Here is an 18858-nt window from a genome sequence, read left to right on the forward strand (position 1 = left end):
CGTTGGTGACCCCTGCTCTACGGCATTGGCACCGATCTACATTTCTGCCAGTGGGTGCTCGGACGGGTGGTAAATCTGAGGCTACTTTTCTGAGCATGCGCGGTTTTTGCTTGGTGGCGAGAAAGAATTTGCCATCAATCCCACTTGGGTGCTCGGCATTTTTTTCGATTCAACGCGATTCTCGATTCAAAAACGATATTTTCCCGATTCAAAAGGATTGTCTATTCATGGAATACATAGATTTCAGCAGGATCTACCCCAGTCTGCTGACATGCAAGCAGAGTAGTAGGTTTTTGTAAAAAGCTTTTATAATTGTAAAGGACAATGTTTGATCAACTGATTGCAATAATGTACATTTGTTTGAACTATTAAATGAACCAAAAATATGACTTTTTTATCTTTGTGAAAATATTGGACACAGTGTGTTGTCAAGCTTATGAGATGCGATGCAAGTGCAAGCCACTGTGACACTATTGTTCTTTTTTTATTTTTATAAATGTCTAATGATAATGTCAATGAGGAATTTTTAATCACTGCTATGTTGAAATTGTAACTAATATTGATACTGTTGTTGATAATATTAATTTTTGTTTCACTACTTTTGGTTTTGTTCTGTGTCGTGTTTGTGTCTCCTCTCAATTGCTCTGTTTATTGCAGTTCTGAGTGTTGCTGGGTCGGGTTTGGTTTTGGAATTGGATTGCATTGCATTGTTATGGTATTGCTGTGTATTGTTTTGTTGTATTGATTCATTTAAAAAAAAATAAAAAAAATTAAAAAAATAAAAATTAAAAAATCGATTTTTTAAAAATGAGAATAAATTCTGAATCGCATAACGTGAGAATTGCGATTCAAATCGATTTTTTCCCACATCCCTATGCTTCAGTGCCTTTTCCTAGCGGGACTTGCATTTTCTTCATTTTTGGTTAAAGAGTAACATACTTTTTTACCTGCATGCTGTCTCCCGCTGTGCTCTGCATGTTGGGATCGCGACAAACCATCCTCGACGCGTTCCGACTTCTACAAAGCAATGAACTACCTGCTGCCACCTACTGACATGGAGTATTACGTGGTTACCCTGCCGAGCTCTATACAGCACAGACACTAAACAACGTCACATTATTTGCAGATTTTAATTACCGTATTTTTCGGAGTATAAATCGCTCCGGAGTATAAGTCGCACCAGCCGAAAATGCATAATAAAGAAGGAAAAAAACATACACTACCGTTCAAAAGTTTGGGGTCACCCAAACAATTTTGTGGAATAGCCTTCATTTCTAAGAACAAGAATAGACTGTCGAGTTTCAGATGAAAGTTCTCTTTTTCTGGCCATTTTGAGCGTTTGATTGACCCCACAAATGTGATGCTCCAGAAACTCAATCTGCTCAAAGGAAGGTCCGTTTTGTAACTTCTGTAACGAGCTAAAGTGTTTTCAGATGTGTGAACATGATTGCACAAGGGTTTTCTAATCATCAATTAGCCTTCTGAGCCAATGAGCAAACACATTGTACAATTAGAACACTGGAGTGATAGTTTCTGGAAATGGGCCTCTATACACCTATGTAGATATTGCACCAAAAACCAGACATTTGCAGCTAGAATAGTCATTTACCACATTAGCAATGTATAGAGTGTATTTCTTTAAAGTTAAGACTAGTTTAAAGTTATCTTCATTGAAAAGTACAGTGCTTTTCTTTCAAAAATAAGGATAATTCAATGTGACCCCAAACTTTTGAACGGTAGTGTATATAAGTCGCACTGGAGTATAAGTCGCATTTTTGGGGGACATTTATTTGATAAAAGCCAACACCAAGAATAGACATTTGAAAGGCAATTTAAAATGTCTAAAGAATAGTGAACAACAGGCTGAATAAGTGTACGTTATATGAGGTATAAATAACCAACTGAGAAGGTGCCTGGTATGTTAACGTAACATATTATGGTAAGAGTCATTCAAATAACTATAACATATAGAACATGCTATACGTTTACCAAACAATCTGTCACTCCTAATCGCTAAATTCCATGAAATCTTATACGTCTAGTCTCTTACGTGAATGAGATCAATAATATTATTTGATATTTTACACTAATGTGTTAATCATTTCACACATAAGTCGCTCCTGAGTATAAGTCGCACCCCTGGCCAAACGATGAAAAAAACTGCGACTTATAGTCCGAAAAATACAGTATTGATTTGCAAATCATATTTTTTGGACCAATTAGGTGAAGTTGCATAATTTCCCACGGCACACCAGACAATATCTCACACAGTGGTTGAAAAACACTGCTCTCAGTGACGCTTTCTTTGTATAATCTAGCATGTTTTTATCTTTTATCTGTTATTAGAGACTGTACTTGTATTAAGAGAGTAGTTGAAAATGACTTCCCCACTTGGAAAGACCAGCAACCACTGTTATAAAAGCACCGAATTCGGTACTGACGGAACCAGATTTTTTACATATATCCATATTTAAGTGTTACTTCTTTTGTATCTCCTATAGTCATATTTTAATCAGCTAATGTTTCGTCTGGTACAAAGTGCTTGCATTACGAGTGTCCTTGCTGAGAGAGTCAGAGTGTTGAATATTCTCTCTGTTGAGACTCCCATAACATTCTTGAGATAAGGAAACAAAGCGGTGCTGGGCTAGGAGACAACAGGTGGGAGCGAGGGACGGATGGGAGAACACAGCACTTCCGTGGGTTTGGAGGGGAGATCGATCTTGGCTGGGCTAGGGAACGCTTCTGTACTGGATTGGTCTCACGTTTGTCTTCAAAGCTTTGAGAATAAACCACAAAATACCAACTACTGCCTGGTGATCAATTTAAACTTCAGCTTATGTGCCATAAAAAGAACTTGGGAGTGACCAGAAACTTAAATTCCCTGGAGGAACATCTGGTCAACACAACAGTACCCATCCTGAACCAGATACATGCACATGATTTACTGTACGCAAATGGTCACCTTAAAAGTGTATTTGGCAGAGTAACCCGACTTCTGGACCAGAACCATCTGCAGGATGCCAGTGTAGCGGATTTGCCGGCACACAAGCTCATCATCAAAGTGCAACTTTTTCTGTGAAAAACAAAGTGGAAAAAAAAGACTTGCAGATTCATATACATACAACATGAAGTTGCAAAAAAATGTCCAAATACCTTCTGAGCGTTGGAGCGCACGCAGAAAATAAAGGACGTCTCAGCTTTCGCCAATGTGCCCATCAGCTCTATGAGTGACACCTGTGAGCAGAAAATATTCCTACTTTCAGTTTTAGTACGCAAAAAAAACCTTGTATAATTTCTGCATACTAATAACGATAGCACAAACCTGAAACTGAGCGCAAACTGTGGCAGACGTCACACGTGGGACACAGTGGCTGGCAGATTTGTGGCTTTGATTGTGATCCAGACCCACAACGTGTTGGAGGGAGCGCAAATTCATGAGATTCTGATGGTACAAAAACACACAAGAACATTCTAGTTGATATATTTATTCAATTGATCGCAGAGTCTACAATAATCACTGGGCGTGTGGTCTACAAACAGTCATGCACAAACACAAAACACGAAAATCGAACTGCAGCCTTGGGTGTCCTGTTGCCAGGTGCACATTTGGACACCTATACACTACCGTTCAAAAGTTTGGGGTCACATTGAAATGTCCTTATTTTTGAAGGAAAAGCACTGTAATTTTCAATAAAGATAACTTTAAACTAGTCTTAACTTTAAAGAAATACACTCTATACATTGCTAATGTGGTAAATGACTATTCTAGCTGCAAATGTCTGGTTTTTGGTGCAATAACTACATAGGTGTATAGAGGCCCATTTCCAGCAAATATCACTCCAGTGTTCTAATGGTACAATGTGTTTGCTCATTAGCTCAGAAGGCTAATTGATGATTAGAAAACCCTTGTGCAATCATGTTCACACATCTGAAAACAGTTTAGCTCGTTACAGAAGCTACAAAACTGACCTTCCTTTGAGCAGATTGAGTTTCTGGAGCATCACATTTGTGGGGTCTATTAAACGCTCAAAATGGCCAGAAAAAGAGAACTTTCATCTGAAACTCGACAGTCTATTCTTATTCTTAGAAATAAAGGCTATTCCACAAAATTGTTTGGGAGACCCCAAACTTTTGAATGGTAGTGTATATTGAGTAAAACATGCTTGAAACTAGAATATCAACTGTTGCAAAGCTGTGTCATCAACACTCACAAGTATAAAACTACTTTTTTAAAGTAATAATTTCTTAATTCAAGCATGAAAAAAAATCATGACTTTGACACAATTGTGTCTCATAATTAAAACAGATGACAGCCAAATGGACTTTGCTGTTTTATTTTCAATGAAACAGTAGAAAATACTTACTCATATAGTAGTACACTTGTTATTAGTGAGAATATACTTATTTTAAAGGTATTTTTGGGTTCTTTGAGGTTAGCTAATTTGACTTGTTTTGGAAAGTCTTGATAAGCCAAATTTTCTTGTTCTATTGGCAGATAATTTTGCTTACTGTAGTAAAAAAAAACAACCCTAATTTTTGTAATTTTTTTTCTTGTTGCAGTGCAGGGATGACGTTACTGTTGTATTGTTTGCTACAATTGCCGGACTGCGGATGGCGGGCTGTTCCGTGGCAATTTGGTTTAGCAGTGTGTATTTAAAACGTTAAAATGTTGACCGAGGTGTTTGGATATATATTTTTTAGAGAGCTGTATAGGTGGAATAGAGTGACTTGTTGGCTTTTTAACATTTACTTACAATTTAAAATGCATAGAAAAAGAAAAATGTGTGTTCCTGTCTTACATAGGGATTGCACTGCAAAAACTGAAATCTAAGTAAGATGAAATATCTCAAATAAGGGTTATATTTGCTTATTTTCTGTCTGATAAGATAATTCTTTTCACTGAGCAGATTTTATGTTAGAGTGTTTTACTTGTTTTAAGTGTTTTGGTCCTAAATGATCTCAGTAAGATATTACAGCTTGTTGCTGAGATTTGATGACCTATATTGAGTAAAACATGCTTGAAACTAGAATATCAACTGTTGCAAAGCTGTGTCATCAACACTCACAAGTATAAAACTACTTTTTTAAAGTAATCATTTCTTATTTCAAGCATGGAAAAAAAAATCATGACTTTGACACAATTGTGTCTCATAATTAAAACAGATGACAGCCAAATGGACTTTGCTGTTTTATTTTCAATGAAACAATAGAAAACACGTACTCATATAGTAGTACAGTTGGCACAGTACAGTAAACCGACAGTTAATATTTAAACATTTAACATTTCTAACAATTTTGAACAGAAATAGTTCATGCACATTCAGATAAATTCCTCAAAATTACAATTAAAAATTTTTAGTCAGGGGCCGGGCTGTATATTTGCGCACTAATTGACTGAAAGAGCACGCACTTGGCGTGATGATGTCATGTTATCGATGGAAAAATGCCTTTTTAGACAATATGATTTGCCTGAGCGGCTAGGAGACCCCGAGAGTAACAAGCGCTTGCCTTGTTGCCTTTCCATTAAGAACAATAAATTAGTTTTTAGTATAAGTTTGCTGGTTTCAAGAAATGTAATGCCGAGCGCATATCATTATGTCAAGATAATGGCACTAGCATTTACTTCATTTAAGAATATTTTTCAACATATTGAGCAAAAAAGGTCTTTTTTTTCTCTACCAAGAAAAGTGCACTTGTTATTAGTGAGAATATACTTATTTTAAGCTATTTTTGGGTTCATTGAGGTTAGCTAATTTTACTTGTTTTGGAAAGTCTTGACAAGCCAAATTTTCTTGTTCTATTGGCAGATAATTTTGCTTAGTTCAAATAAATTATCCCTAATTTTTGTAATTTTTTTTCTTGTTTTTGAACACTGACTTTTTGTAGTGTGTGAATGATAGGCAAAATTCCCAAAAATGTGCAGTTCCCCTTCAAGGGCAACTTCTGTTTTTATAGCGATGGAGTAATTTTTTTTACATGTTTCACCTGTTAAATGGAGAGAAAAACTGTTCATCTTGGTCTCCTGCCTCATCGATAACATCTCCACACTGGTGACCCTTCGACATGATCGATATCCAACGACAACCGCGGCAACAACTTGCTTAGCTTAATGCTAACGTGCTAGCATTGACAGTAATTAGCATACAAAATGAAAAATATTACGCAACACTTCACCTTTGGAATAAGTTGCTTCCGTCGACCAGCTCTTGTTTTCCTGCAAAAAAATAATGAAATGATGAGGCTCCATAACATGTACTGTCCACACAGCTATGCAGAGGAAGAACGTTTTTATCGCTCCCACTCACTTCCTCTTTTCGAAATTGGCAAAGATGTCCTCGAATACGTCAAGGGGATGTTCGTCAGAGCGATCGAAGGAGAAGTCCAGCGTGCAGCTATTACTGTGGAGGTCGACATACAATACATTTACTGGACCACTTCAATAGGCACCTACATCATCTCCGCAGGGTGTTGCATTTAGAGCATTTATCGGCCGATAATACCGGCAGTCCGATATTATCGGCCGATAAATGCTTTAAAATGTAATATCGGAAATTATCGGTATCTGTTTCAAAAAGTAAAATTTATGACAATATACACCCACCGCTACTCCTTAATAAAAACAATCAAATCATCAAAGTTGTACCTGGAAAGTCTTGATTTCATTTCTTTGAGGGATTTGCGGGACGAGCGTTGGGAGGCCACTGAAGTGAGACAAGACATAATTCACCACTCCTTCTTTCCCACTTGTAGGTGCACTTAGCGGCTAAAGCTATATACTTACTCTTCTCTGCGTATTTGCTCCCCAAGCTTTTGAACACTGCCAGGATGCGGAAGGTGGCTCGAAGGACACCCCACCGAAACAAAGCCTCCGGACTGGACGTGACCAGGTGATGCAGAAATGACCGCTCACTGCTGCGTAGAAGGCATGCGACTTCGGGCTGCATGTGATCAGTATTTTTCTGTCGGAAACCCTACAGATCATAACAAATGATCATTTTCGTACTCATTTGTATAACCCTTTATTGGGAAGTTGCCACACTGAAAACATTGTGACAAATTTCTTTACTTCCAGCATGTTTAGTTTGCTTCCAAAATAGGCACACTGCAAAAAGTCAGTGTTTAAAAACAAGAAAAAAAATTAGGGGTATTTTATTTGAACTAAGCAAAATGATCTGCCAATAGAACAAGAAAATTTGGCTTGTCAAGACTTTCCAAAACAAGTAAAAGTAGCTAACCTCAATGAACCCAAAAATAACTTAAAATAAGTATATTCTCACTAATAACAAGTGCACTTTTCTTGGTAGAAAAAAAAGAGACCTTTTTGCTCAATAAGTTGAAAAATATTCTTAAATGAAGTAAATGCTAGTGCCATTATCTTGATATAATGATATGCGCTCGGCATTACATTTCTTGAAACCAGCAAACTTAATACTAAAAACTAATTTATTGTTCTTAATGGAAAGGCAACAAGGCAAGCGCTTGTTACTCTCGGGGTCTCCTAGCCGCTCAGGCAAATCATATTGTCTAAAAATGCATTTTTCCATGGATAACATGACATCATCGCGCCAAGTGCGTGCTCTTTCAGTCAATTAGTGCGCATATATACAGCCCGGCCCCCGACCAAAAATGTTTTAATTGTAATTTTGAGGAATTTCTCTGAATGTGCATGAACTATTTCTGTTCAAAATTGTTAGAAATGTCAAATGTTAAATGTTTAAATATTAACTGTCAGTTTACTGTACTGTGCCAACTGTACTACTATATGAGTACGTATTTTCTATTGTTTCATTGAAAATAAAACAGCAAAGTCCATTTGGCTGTCATCTGTTTTAATTATGAGACACAATTGTGTCGAAATCATGATTTTTTTTTCATGCTTGAAATAAGAAATGGTAACTTTAAAAAAAAGTAATTTTATACTTGTGAGTAGAGATGTCCGATAATATCGGTCTGCCGATATTATCGGCCGATAAATGCGTTAAAATGTAATATCGGAAATTATCGGTATCGGTTTTTTTATTATCAGTATCGGGGTTTTTTAAAAAATTGTTTTTATTAAATCCACATAAAAAACACAAGATACACTTACAATTAGTGCACCAACCCAAAAAACCTCCCTCCCCCATTTACACTCATTCACACAAAAGGGTTGTTTCTTTCTGTTATTAATATTCTGCTTCCTACATTATATATCAATATATATCAATACAGTCTGCAAGGGATACAGTCCGTAAGCACACATGATTGTGCATGCTGCTGCTCCACTAATAGTACTAACCTTTAACAGTTAATTTTACAAATTTTCATTCATTACTAGTTTCTATGTAACTGTTTTTATATTGTTTTACTTTCTTTTTTATTCAAGAAAATGTTTTTAATTTATTTATCTTATTTTATTTGATTCATTTTTTTTTTTAAAAGTACCTTATCTTCACCATACCTGGTTGTCCAAATTAGGCATAATAATGTGTTAATTCCACGACTGTATATATCGGTTGATATCGGTATCGGTTGATATCGGTATCGGTAATTAAAGAGTTGGACAATATCGGCATATCGGATATCGGCAAAAAGCCATTATCGGACATCCCTATTTCTTCACAGCTATTCATTTCAATATACAGAAAAAGATTAGATTTGCTTAATTTTGCTCGCCATATTCAGTTTATTTAGTAAAATATTAAGACTTTACATATTGAATGCCTATAATTTTCTTCCTTTTTTTGTCTATTTTTGGATTTCCAACTCATCGCATCAAATAACCTGTTAGAATTTTGACTTTTCTGTCAATAATTGTACTTTTATGGCTATTGTGTAATCGTACATTACGGTAGTTTAACTATTGTATGTAATTAATGTGGAGCTGTTGTCTCATTTTGAATTTGGTGTATATGTGGGTATTCCCTTTTGCCTTTATGCTGTGCACGTATCAAAGCATTTTTGGAAATGTTAGAAGGCAGAACGAATAGCTACTACTATTGCATAGGTAAAGGGGATCTTAATAAACAAAATTATATTTGCAAGTCAAATGTAATGACTTTTTAATTCAGTAGTTGGGAGATGACCATTATGAAAGACTAACCCATTACCAGTGCAGTGTACACAAAAGTAGTAGGAGTGCCATACAGTCACTGAAGCATCATTTATCCATCATTAATAAATACTGTACTGGAATAAGTTGCTGATCTGATGGAAACTCCAGTGAGCCCCGACACAAATCATTGACTAACAAAGATTATCCTGTTTTTCCAAGTTGTTTCATCTTAAAAAGGCTACCAGGCATCCTTCACTTCTAATTCATTTGCAGCGTGGGAATGCAGATTTACCTTGACACAATATTGAACGCTGCCTGCAAAGTGCTGGATGACAAACGAGTTGGTGGAGTTGGCGGAGGCCGCAAAGAGCGAGTTGTCCTTGAGCCGCAGCTTTAGCTTGTCCAACAGTGCTTCATCGGTTGATTGAGGGAGGCTGGTACGAAGACAGAAAAAGAGTTGCTCCTTTTTTTGCTTCACGGTTAGATGCACTTTAACTTACTGGCTCTCCTCGTCCAGTATGCTGAAGATTCCATCGGTGATCAGCTGAATGCAGCCGCTGTTGTCGCTGTAGTCAAAGCTTTGACAGCCGATGCCCTCTGACACATAATCTTCCTGCAAAATGGTCACGTTACACATATTCATCACAAAGGCTATATAAAGGCACTTTCAACACGTGTGGAAAAAAATAGTCTCAATCACTTCTAACCTGCTTAAGTTTGAAGATTTGCTGGTTGATGAAACACTGAAGCTTCTCGTTGCTATAGTTCATGCACAGCTGCTCAAAACTGTTGGGGTGCAGGTTCTCCAGGCCAAACAGATCAAGGACTCCAACGGACAAACACTGGGACACGTGACGTTACACAGCATAACATAAAACATAACGTTAGGTGAGGTACCATATCGTAACATGCCACAAGTTTCATCATGTAACATGTACACTGCAATAACTGAAATCTAAGTAAGATGAAATATGTCAAATAAGGGTGATATTTGATTATTTTCTGTCTGATAAGATAATTCTTCTCACTAAGCAAATTTTATGTTAGAGTGTTTTACTTGTTTTAAGTGTTTTGGTCCTAAATGATCTCAGTAAGATATTACAGCTTGTTGCTGAGATTTGATGACCTACACTACCGTTCAAAAGTTTGGGGTCACCCAAACAATTTTGTGGAATAGCCTTCATTTCTAAGAACAAGAATAGACTGTCGAGTTTCAGATGAAAGTTCTCTTTTTCTGGCCATTTTGAGCGTTTCATTGACCCCACAAATGTGATGCTCCAGAAACTCAATCTGCTCAAAGGAAGGTCAGTTTTGTAGCTTCTGTAACGAGCTAAACTGTTTTCAGATGTGTGAACATGATTGCACAAGGGTTTTCTAATCATCAATTAGCCTTCTGAGCCAATGAGCAAACACATTGTACCATTAGAACACTGGAGTGATAGTTGCTGGAAATGGGCCTCTATACACCTATGTAGATATTGCACCAAAAAGCAGACATTTGCAGCTAGAATAGTCATTTACCACATTAGCAATGTATAGAGTGTATTTCTTTAAAGTTAAGACTAGTTTAAAGTTATCTTCATTGAAAAGTACAGTGCTTTTCCTTCAAAAATAAGGACATTTCAATGTGACCCCAAACTTTTGAACGGTAGTGTATATTGAGTAAAACATGCTTGAAACTAGAATATCAACTGTTGCAAAGCTGTGTCATCAACACTCACAAGTACAAAACTACTTTTTTTAAAGTAATCATTTCTTATTTCAAGCATGAAAAAAAATATCATGATGTATGCATATCATTATGTCAAGATAATGGCACTAGCATTTACTTATTTTAAGAATATTTTTCAACGTATTGAGCAAAAAGGTCTCTTTTTTTTTCTACCAAGAAAAGTGCACTTGTTATTAGTGAGAATATACCGTATTTTTCGGATCGCAGTTTTTTTTCATAGTTTGGCCCGGGGGTGCGACTTATACTCTGAAGCGATTTATGTGTGAAATTATTAACACATTACCGTAAAATATTAAATACCGTATTTTTCGGACTATAAGTCGCACCGGCCGAAAATGCATAATAAAGAAGGGAAAAAACATATATAAGTCGCACTTTTGGGGGAAATGTTTTGGATAAAAGCCAACACCAAGAATAGACATTTGAAAGGCAAATTAAAATAAATAAAGAATAGTGAACAACAGGCTGAATAAGTGTACGTTATATGAGGCATAAATAACCAACTGAGAAGGTGCCTGGTATGTTAACGTAACATATTATGGTAAGAGTCATTCAAATAACTATAACATATAGAACATGCTATACGTTTACCAAACAATCTGTCACTCCTAATCGCTAAATCCCATGAAATCTTATACGTCTAGTCTCTTACGTGAATGAGATCAATAATATTATTTGATATTTTACGCTAATGTGTTAATCATTTCACACATAAGTCGCTTCAGAGTATAAATCGCACCCCCGGCCAAACTATGGAAAAAACTGCGACTTATAGTCCGAAAAATACGGTAAGTAAGATGAAATATCTCAAATAAGGGTGATATTTGCTTATTTTCTGTCTGATAAGATAATTCTTCTCACCAAGCAAATTTTATGTTAGAGTGTTTTACTTGTTTTAAGTGTTTTGGTCCTAAATGATCTCAGTAAGATATTACAGCTTGTTGCTGAGATTTGATGAGCTATATTGAGTAAAACATGCTTGAAACTAGAATATCAACTGTTGCAAAGCTGTGTCATCAACACTCACAAGTAGAAAAGTACTTTTTTAAAGTAATCATTTCTTACTTCAAGCATGGAAAAAAAATCATGATGTATGCATATCATTATGTCAAGATAATGGCACTAGCATTTACTTCATTTAAGAATATTTTTCAACATATTGAGCAAAAAGGTCTCTTTTTTTTTTCTACCAAGAAAAGTGCACTTGTTATTAGTGAGAATATACCGTATTTTTCGGATTATAAATCGCAGTTATTTTTCATAGTTTGGCCGGGGGTGCGACTTATACTCTGAAGCAATTTATGTGTGAAATTATTAACACATTACCGTAAAATATCAAATAATATTATTTATCTCATTCACGTAAGAGACTAGAAGTACCGATAGAAGAGGAAGCGGTGCATTGTCTACCTTTGGAGTTGGTAGAGTTGTTTAGAAGCGACACAGAGGAAGAAGATTTCATGGGATTTAGCGATTAGGAGTGACAGATTGTTTGGTAAACATATAGCATGTTCTATATGTTATAGTTATTTGAATGACTCTTACCATAATATGTTACGTTAACATACCAGGCACCTTCTCAGTTGCTTATTTACGCCTCATATAACGTACACTTATTCAGCCTGTTGTTCACTATTCTTGATTTATTTTAAATTGCCTTTCAAATGTCTATTCTTGGTGTTGGCTTTTATCAAATAAATTTCCCCCAAAAAATGCGACTTATACTCCAGTGCGACTTATATATATGTTTTTTTCCTTCTTTATTATGCATTTTCGGCCGGTGCGACTTATACTCCGGAGCGACTTATACTCCGAAAAATACGGTAGCTATAATCATACCATTACATAAATTTTCATGATGTGACATACCATAACACAACAGCACGTATTAAAATGTAACAAAACGAAACTAACCCACCAAAATACGTAATAATATGTCATAACATAATGCTGTGGATGATAGCGTAACATAACAGAACCAAAACATCAAAATCCAACATTATTACAGTACAGGTAACATACAAATATGTAACATGTCATTAAGTGCTATGATGTAACATTAACAAACCATGACATAACACCATGTATGATAACATAACCCAACGGGACTACTACACTGCAAAAACTGAAATCTGAAATATGATTAAATATCTCAAATAAGGGTGATATTTGCTTATTTTCTGTCTAATAAGATAATTCATCTCACTAAGCAGATTTTATGTTAGAGTGTTTTACTTGTTTTAAGTGTTTTGGTCCTAAATGATCTCAGTAAGATATTACAGCTTGTTGCTGAGATTTGATGACCTATATTGAGTAAAACATGCTTGAAACTAGAATATCAACTGTTGCAAAGCTGTGTCATCAACACTCACAAGTAGAAAACTACTTTTTTAAAGTCATCATTTCTTACTTCAAGCATGAAAAAAAAATCATGATGCAGAGTGCATATCATTATGTCAAGATAATGGCACTAGCATTTACTTCATTTAAGAATATTTGTCAACATATTGAGCAAAAAGGTCTTTTTTTTCGACCAAGAAAGTTGTAATTAGTGAGAATATACTTATTTTAAGGTATTTTTGGGTTCATTGAGGTTAGCTAATTGTACTTGTTTTGGAAAGTCTTGACAAGCCGAATTTTCTTGTTCTATTGGCAGATAATTTTGCTTAGTTCAAATAAAATACCCCTAATTTTTTTTTCGTGTTTTTGAAAAGACCTTTTTGCAGTGTACACCATAATCTATTAGAACATTATATATAGCTAACATACAATTACGTAAGAGGCCTTATCGTAAAATAACATACCAAAAGGAAACATGTCACAAGTTCATAACATGCCATAACGTAAAGGCATGTAACATGCCATGAGATTGTGTACCATGCCATAAAATAACCTGTCATTCCAAATCATGATATACCATAACGTAAGGTAATGTAACTTAATGTAATGCAACATAATGTAACACATTTGAAAGTAACACCATAACATAAAAGACCATTAAGTAAAATACCCTAATGTCCAATATAACATCAAACCACCTGCAGACCTGCACCAAAGCCAAGGATTGAATACAGCTGTTAAAGTTTGCGGCTGCAATGTGAATGAAACATCATTTATTTTGGAGGAGTTGTTCGACCCAACCCCGGACTTGAAGCTTTGACTTACACAAATGGACTCCTCCATGTCACGCCTGTTGACCAGAGCGTGGTTGATGTGAAGGACGATCCAGTCAAACAGAGCGCCGTACAAAGACTTTGCCATGGAGTCACGCGCGGATGTGGCCTTGAAACAAAACAAATACATTTCAACCTCGATTTACAAAACTCTGTTTTAGCAAACGTTTTGATTTACGAACCATTAGATCTAGCCAAATATGCTTGTGTGCGCGAACCATTTCTCTGCCTACCAACGCTTCACAGCAGATGTGTCACCCACACAAGGGGGCGGTATAGCTCGGTTGGTAGAGCGGCCGTGCCAGCAACTTGAGGGTTGCAGGTTCGATCCCCGCTTCCGCCATCCTAGTCACTGCCGTTGTGTCCTTGGGCAAGACACTTTACCCACCTGCTCCCAGTGCCACCCACACTGGTTTGAATGTAACTTAGATATTGGGTTTCACTATGTAAAGCGCTTTGAGTCACTTGAGAAAAAGCGCTATATAAATGTAATTCACTTCACTTCACATCTGCGGTCCTCTCCAAGGTTACTCATAGTCATTCGCATCAACGTCCCACTGGGTTGTGAGTTTTTCCTTGCCCTTATGTGGGCTCTGAACCTAGGATGTCGTTGTGGCTTGTGCAGCCCTTTGAGACACTTGTGATTTAGGGCTATATAAATAAAAATTGATTGATTGATTGATTGATTTTTCTAAAAAAAATAAAATAAAATAAATACAATATGCATTCCAAAAAGACAACCGTGGAAAGAAGGGAATTGTTGCGGACTTAAAAAAAATAAAAAATAATGAAAAAAAATTAAAAAATTAAAATTAAAATAATATATATAAAAAATTAAAATAAAAAAAACTAAAATATATATATATATATATATATATATATATATATATATATATATATATATATATATATATATATATATATATAAATACATATATATATATATATATATTAAAAAAATAATAAATATATATATATATATATATATTTATACAGTGTTTCCCATAAACTGCCAAGATACCTGTGGCGGTGGGGGCGTGGCTATGGGCGTGGTACCCCTGACATCATCGAGTAATTTGCATAATTTACTACAATGCTATGATTTTCTCTAAAAAGGCTCAAAAAATGTATACTTACTAATTAATAATAACAGTTTTGTTTTAAACGTCCATCCATCCATCCATCCATTTTACAATATAATTACAACACTTTATGTACATATTTATATACAGATTTGAACAATAAGTTATTCACTGAAATATATTTATTAATTGTGGTTCTTACAAAAAATATATCTTATAAAATATAAAAGCTAAAATGTCTCTTAAAGCTCTGCCCCTTTAATTAGTGCATACTAAATAATTTAACTTTAGCCTACTACTACAACCATATTATTTACCAGCAACATAAAGTGAAACAGGGGCAGAGGTGTCCTGCCACAGTCAGTAACAAATAAACAGAAAACAGTAGTGGTCAAATACAAATAAGGCAACAAGAGAAGTATCCTACACTTCTCTTTTGTAAAGTAAATCTGAACAGCCTATATGGGCATCTACATCAACTATATGATTTGCCTGAGAAGCTGGACAGGACAAAAAAAACAACAACAACAACAACAAAAAAATAAAAATAAAAATATATATATTTTTTTTTTTTTTTAATTTGTGGCGGACGTAATTCTTTCGTGGCGGGCCGCCACAAATAAATGAATGTGTGGGAAACACTGTTATATATATTTACTCCTTGAAAGTACAGGAGTATCGATGAAGCAAGCTTCGTACCACAGCAAGTTTGAATTGCGATGAGATTGGACTTTTCTGAAAAAAGATGCAAAAGCAGACTTATATGACAGCGGAGGAGAAGGCACTAGCAGGACACAAGCCAATGTCCTGCTATGTGCTGAATGACAAACGAGTCTTTTATGTCTTTCAGCACACACACTCGCACTCCCTTCTCCCCCACGTGTCAGCCTGCTCCCTGCTCCATTAAAGCTGCATGTTCGCCAACGACAAGATAAAAAAGGGATATTACTTTTTTAAATGTTTATTATTGTAGCAATTTGGTTGTTAAAGTTAAGGATTTTTGTGCTTTCAGATCATTTGTGAGGGCAGCAAAGGGACTTCTGCTTGTTGCTGGTGTTATTTGATTGTCAGAAGTGAGTGAAGTGAATTATATTTATATAGCGCTTTTCTCTAGTGACTCAAAGCGCTTTTACATAGTAAAACCCAATATCCAAGTTACATTTAAACCAGTGTGGGTGGCACTGGGAGCAGGTGGGTAAAGTGTCTTGCCCAAGGACACAACGGCAGTGAGTAGGATGGCGGAAGCGGGGATCGAACCTGGAACCCTCAAGTTGCTGGCACGGCCACTCTACCAACCGAGCTATACTGTCAGAGATAGTTCATTCTTCAACCCCTTGTTATGTTTGTTTTATACACAGTACTGTATAGTACTTTATATTGTGTTCAAAGTGTAAAAACCTTCTCTGAAATGTGGACTTTTGTCAAGTCAAGAACCCATAATTCATATTTACATGGTTTCTTATAGAGAAATTTGCTTCACTACACAAATGTTGCTATTTACGAATCCTGGTCAAGAACCGATTAAGTTCGTAAATCGAGGTTTCACTGTACTCATAACTCCAGTTACAAAAAAAAAAAAGTAACCTTAAACCAAAACAATACACCCAATGAGTAAGTACCTCCTCCAGTAGTGTGTATTGTGAAAACACTGTGCCGCTGTTGGTTGATATTCTCCTCTCGGTCAGAGTCTTTACAAGCAGCTCCTTTTTGACCTGGAATGTACAAAACCATCTACGTTGATGTTTTTTTTAAATATAATTTGCAACGTTTGCCAAGCAGAAAAGGCTAAAACACAATGCAACACATCAGAGTAAGAAGTCATTCCTAACAGTGTTTAATTAAATACATAAATATTTCAATAATTACGAAAATGTGCCACTATTTAATTCTAATTTTAACTAAATACATAAATGTGTTATTAAATATCTCATTAATGTATTTAATGTAAAATTCCATTTAATAATGAATTTAATTATAATTTCTATATTTATTTTTAATTATTGATTTGATTATAATAATGGATCAGATTTATATAGGACTTTTCTAGACAAAGTGCTTTACAATGACAACTGGGAACCCATTATTCATTCACTTCACACATTTGTTGTTAAGTATTGTGTCATATTTAATTGATTATTTCATCATTTATTTAATTGTTTCACTGTTTAATGAATTATTCTAGGATTTACTTAATTATTTCATGAGCCAGAGTGTCGGGTTGATGAATTTATCTGATCTCTCAAACACAGATGCAAAGTCAGTGGGCGGATCCCAACACCTGATTGGTTACCGGCACTCCTTCTTGTCTGTGGAAATTCAACCAGAGAAGTAGGCTACTGGTCGGTCTAAAAGTGTGAGAAATAACTCTGACCTGCTCCATGCCCTGCGCCAGCAGGTTTTGCTTTGAATGTACTTTGCAAGGTCTAAACCAGGTGTCACCAACGCGGTGCCCGCTGGCACCAGGTAGCCCGTAAGGACCAGATGAGTAGCCCGCTGGCCTGTTCTAAAAATAGCTCAAATAGCAGCACTTACCAGTGAGCTGCCTCTATTTTTTAAATGTTATTTATTTACTAGCAAGCTGGTCTCGCTTTGCTCGACATTTTTAATTCTAAGAGAGACAAAACTCAAATAGAATTTGAAAATCCAAGAAAATATTTTAAAGACTTGGTCTTCACTAACTGACAAAGAAACAGATATCAGATTTGGTGTCCAGTTCAAAGTGTGACATGATTTATTTAAAAATTTGAGAGTTGACTTTTGTATTTTACATGAGTGTACAAACATGGTGCAAAGTAATTCATGATTTGTTAAAAAAATGTTAGCGGCTAGCTAGTTAAAATGGGATATTGTGATTTCACAAGACTGTCTTAGAAGTGATCATTTGAAAATGTTCAATATGAAAAATGTGCACTTAGAGAAAATATAAAAATAAAGTGTTGCATATTGATATTTATCTGTTTCTATATATATTTATTGTGAGACATCATTAAGATGATCAGTGTTTCCACAAAGATAAATACCATTAATTATTAATAATAACATAGAGTTAAAGGTAAATTGAGCAAATTGGCTATTTCTGGCAATTTATTTAAGTGTGTATCAAACTGATAGCCCTTCGCATTAATCACTACCCAAGATTTAGCTCTTGGTTTCAAAAAGGTTGGTGACCCCTGGTCTAAACTATCAATCACCAACTCCCAAAAAAGTAGGAGTGGCGACCTGTCTCAAGTCTTCCGCCCAAGTGCAGGTGGGATAGGATCCAGCCCCCCTGCGATCCCGAAAGGGACAAGCAGTACAAAAATGGATGGAAAGATGGATATTCTCATTCGCTGTCACGTTTTGAAAGACTTCCAAAGTTCTGGGCTTCAGACCAAAGCAATCAGCACGCCAGACTCCTGTTAGCTCCACCCACTGACTTTGATGGCTGAGTTTAATTATAAAATAATTAATGAAATAATTAATTGAATCTATCAAATTCCAGAGGACCCGCCTCGGGAAAAGCCTTATCCCTGCAGCTATAGCCGCCCTAAACAGCAGGCCCGGCCGACCTGTCCAACAAGCCTGTAAATGTGTTGGTCATGTATGATGTCTTTTTGTAATTTTTGTTTGTGATGTGTAATGTCTATTGTTTAAATGTACGGCAGTGAAAATTAATTTCCCCAACGGGGACCATTAAATCTAAATCTAATCTATTGAAATCAGTAGTTAAATTATTAAATAATCATTTAATCATTAAATAATCACTTAACTAAATCAGTAATTAAATAAATAATTAAATAATCATTTTATTCAATACTGATTTCATTGTTTTATTAATACCCATTATTTAGTACTGTA

The 18858-nt window shown here is 35.6% G+C and overlaps 1 protein-coding gene across 2 annotated transcripts in view; it reads right to left on the reverse strand.

The window, feature by feature from the left end:
• The window catches only part of myo9b (myosin IXb), a 98029-nt gene that overhangs the window by 39817 nt on the left and 39354 nt on the right, over nt 1–18858 (reverse strand). For both annotated transcript variants that reach the window (XM_062023824.1, XM_062023823.1), the window contains exons 9-20: nt 16641–16733; nt 13932–14048; nt 9742–9876; nt 9535–9647; nt 9327–9468; nt 6782–6971; nt 6644–6701; nt 6306–6398; nt 6175–6214; nt 3323–3442; nt 3154–3234; nt 2963–3073 (exon numbers count right to left, since the gene is read on the reverse strand). In XM_062023824.1, the coding sequence (XP_061879808.1) occupies nt 2963–3073; nt 3154–3234; nt 3323–3442; nt 6175–6214; nt 6306–6398; nt 6644–6701; nt 6782–6971; nt 9327–9468; nt 9535–9647; nt 9742–9876; nt 13932–14048; nt 16641–16733 (1293 nt within the window). The remainder of the gene's footprint in view (nt 1–2962; nt 3074–3153; nt 3235–3322; nt 3443–6174; nt 6215–6305; nt 6399–6643; nt 6702–6781; nt 6972–9326; nt 9469–9534; nt 9648–9741; nt 9877–13931; nt 14049–16640; nt 16734–18858) is intronic.

Source organism: Entelurus aequoreus, linkage group LG16 (assembly GCF_033978785.1).
Source record: "Entelurus aequoreus isolate RoL-2023_Sb linkage group LG16, RoL_Eaeq_v1.1, whole genome shotgun sequence".
NCBI classification, from domain to species: domain Eukaryota; kingdom Metazoa; phylum Chordata; class Actinopteri; order Syngnathiformes; family Syngnathidae; genus Entelurus; species Entelurus aequoreus.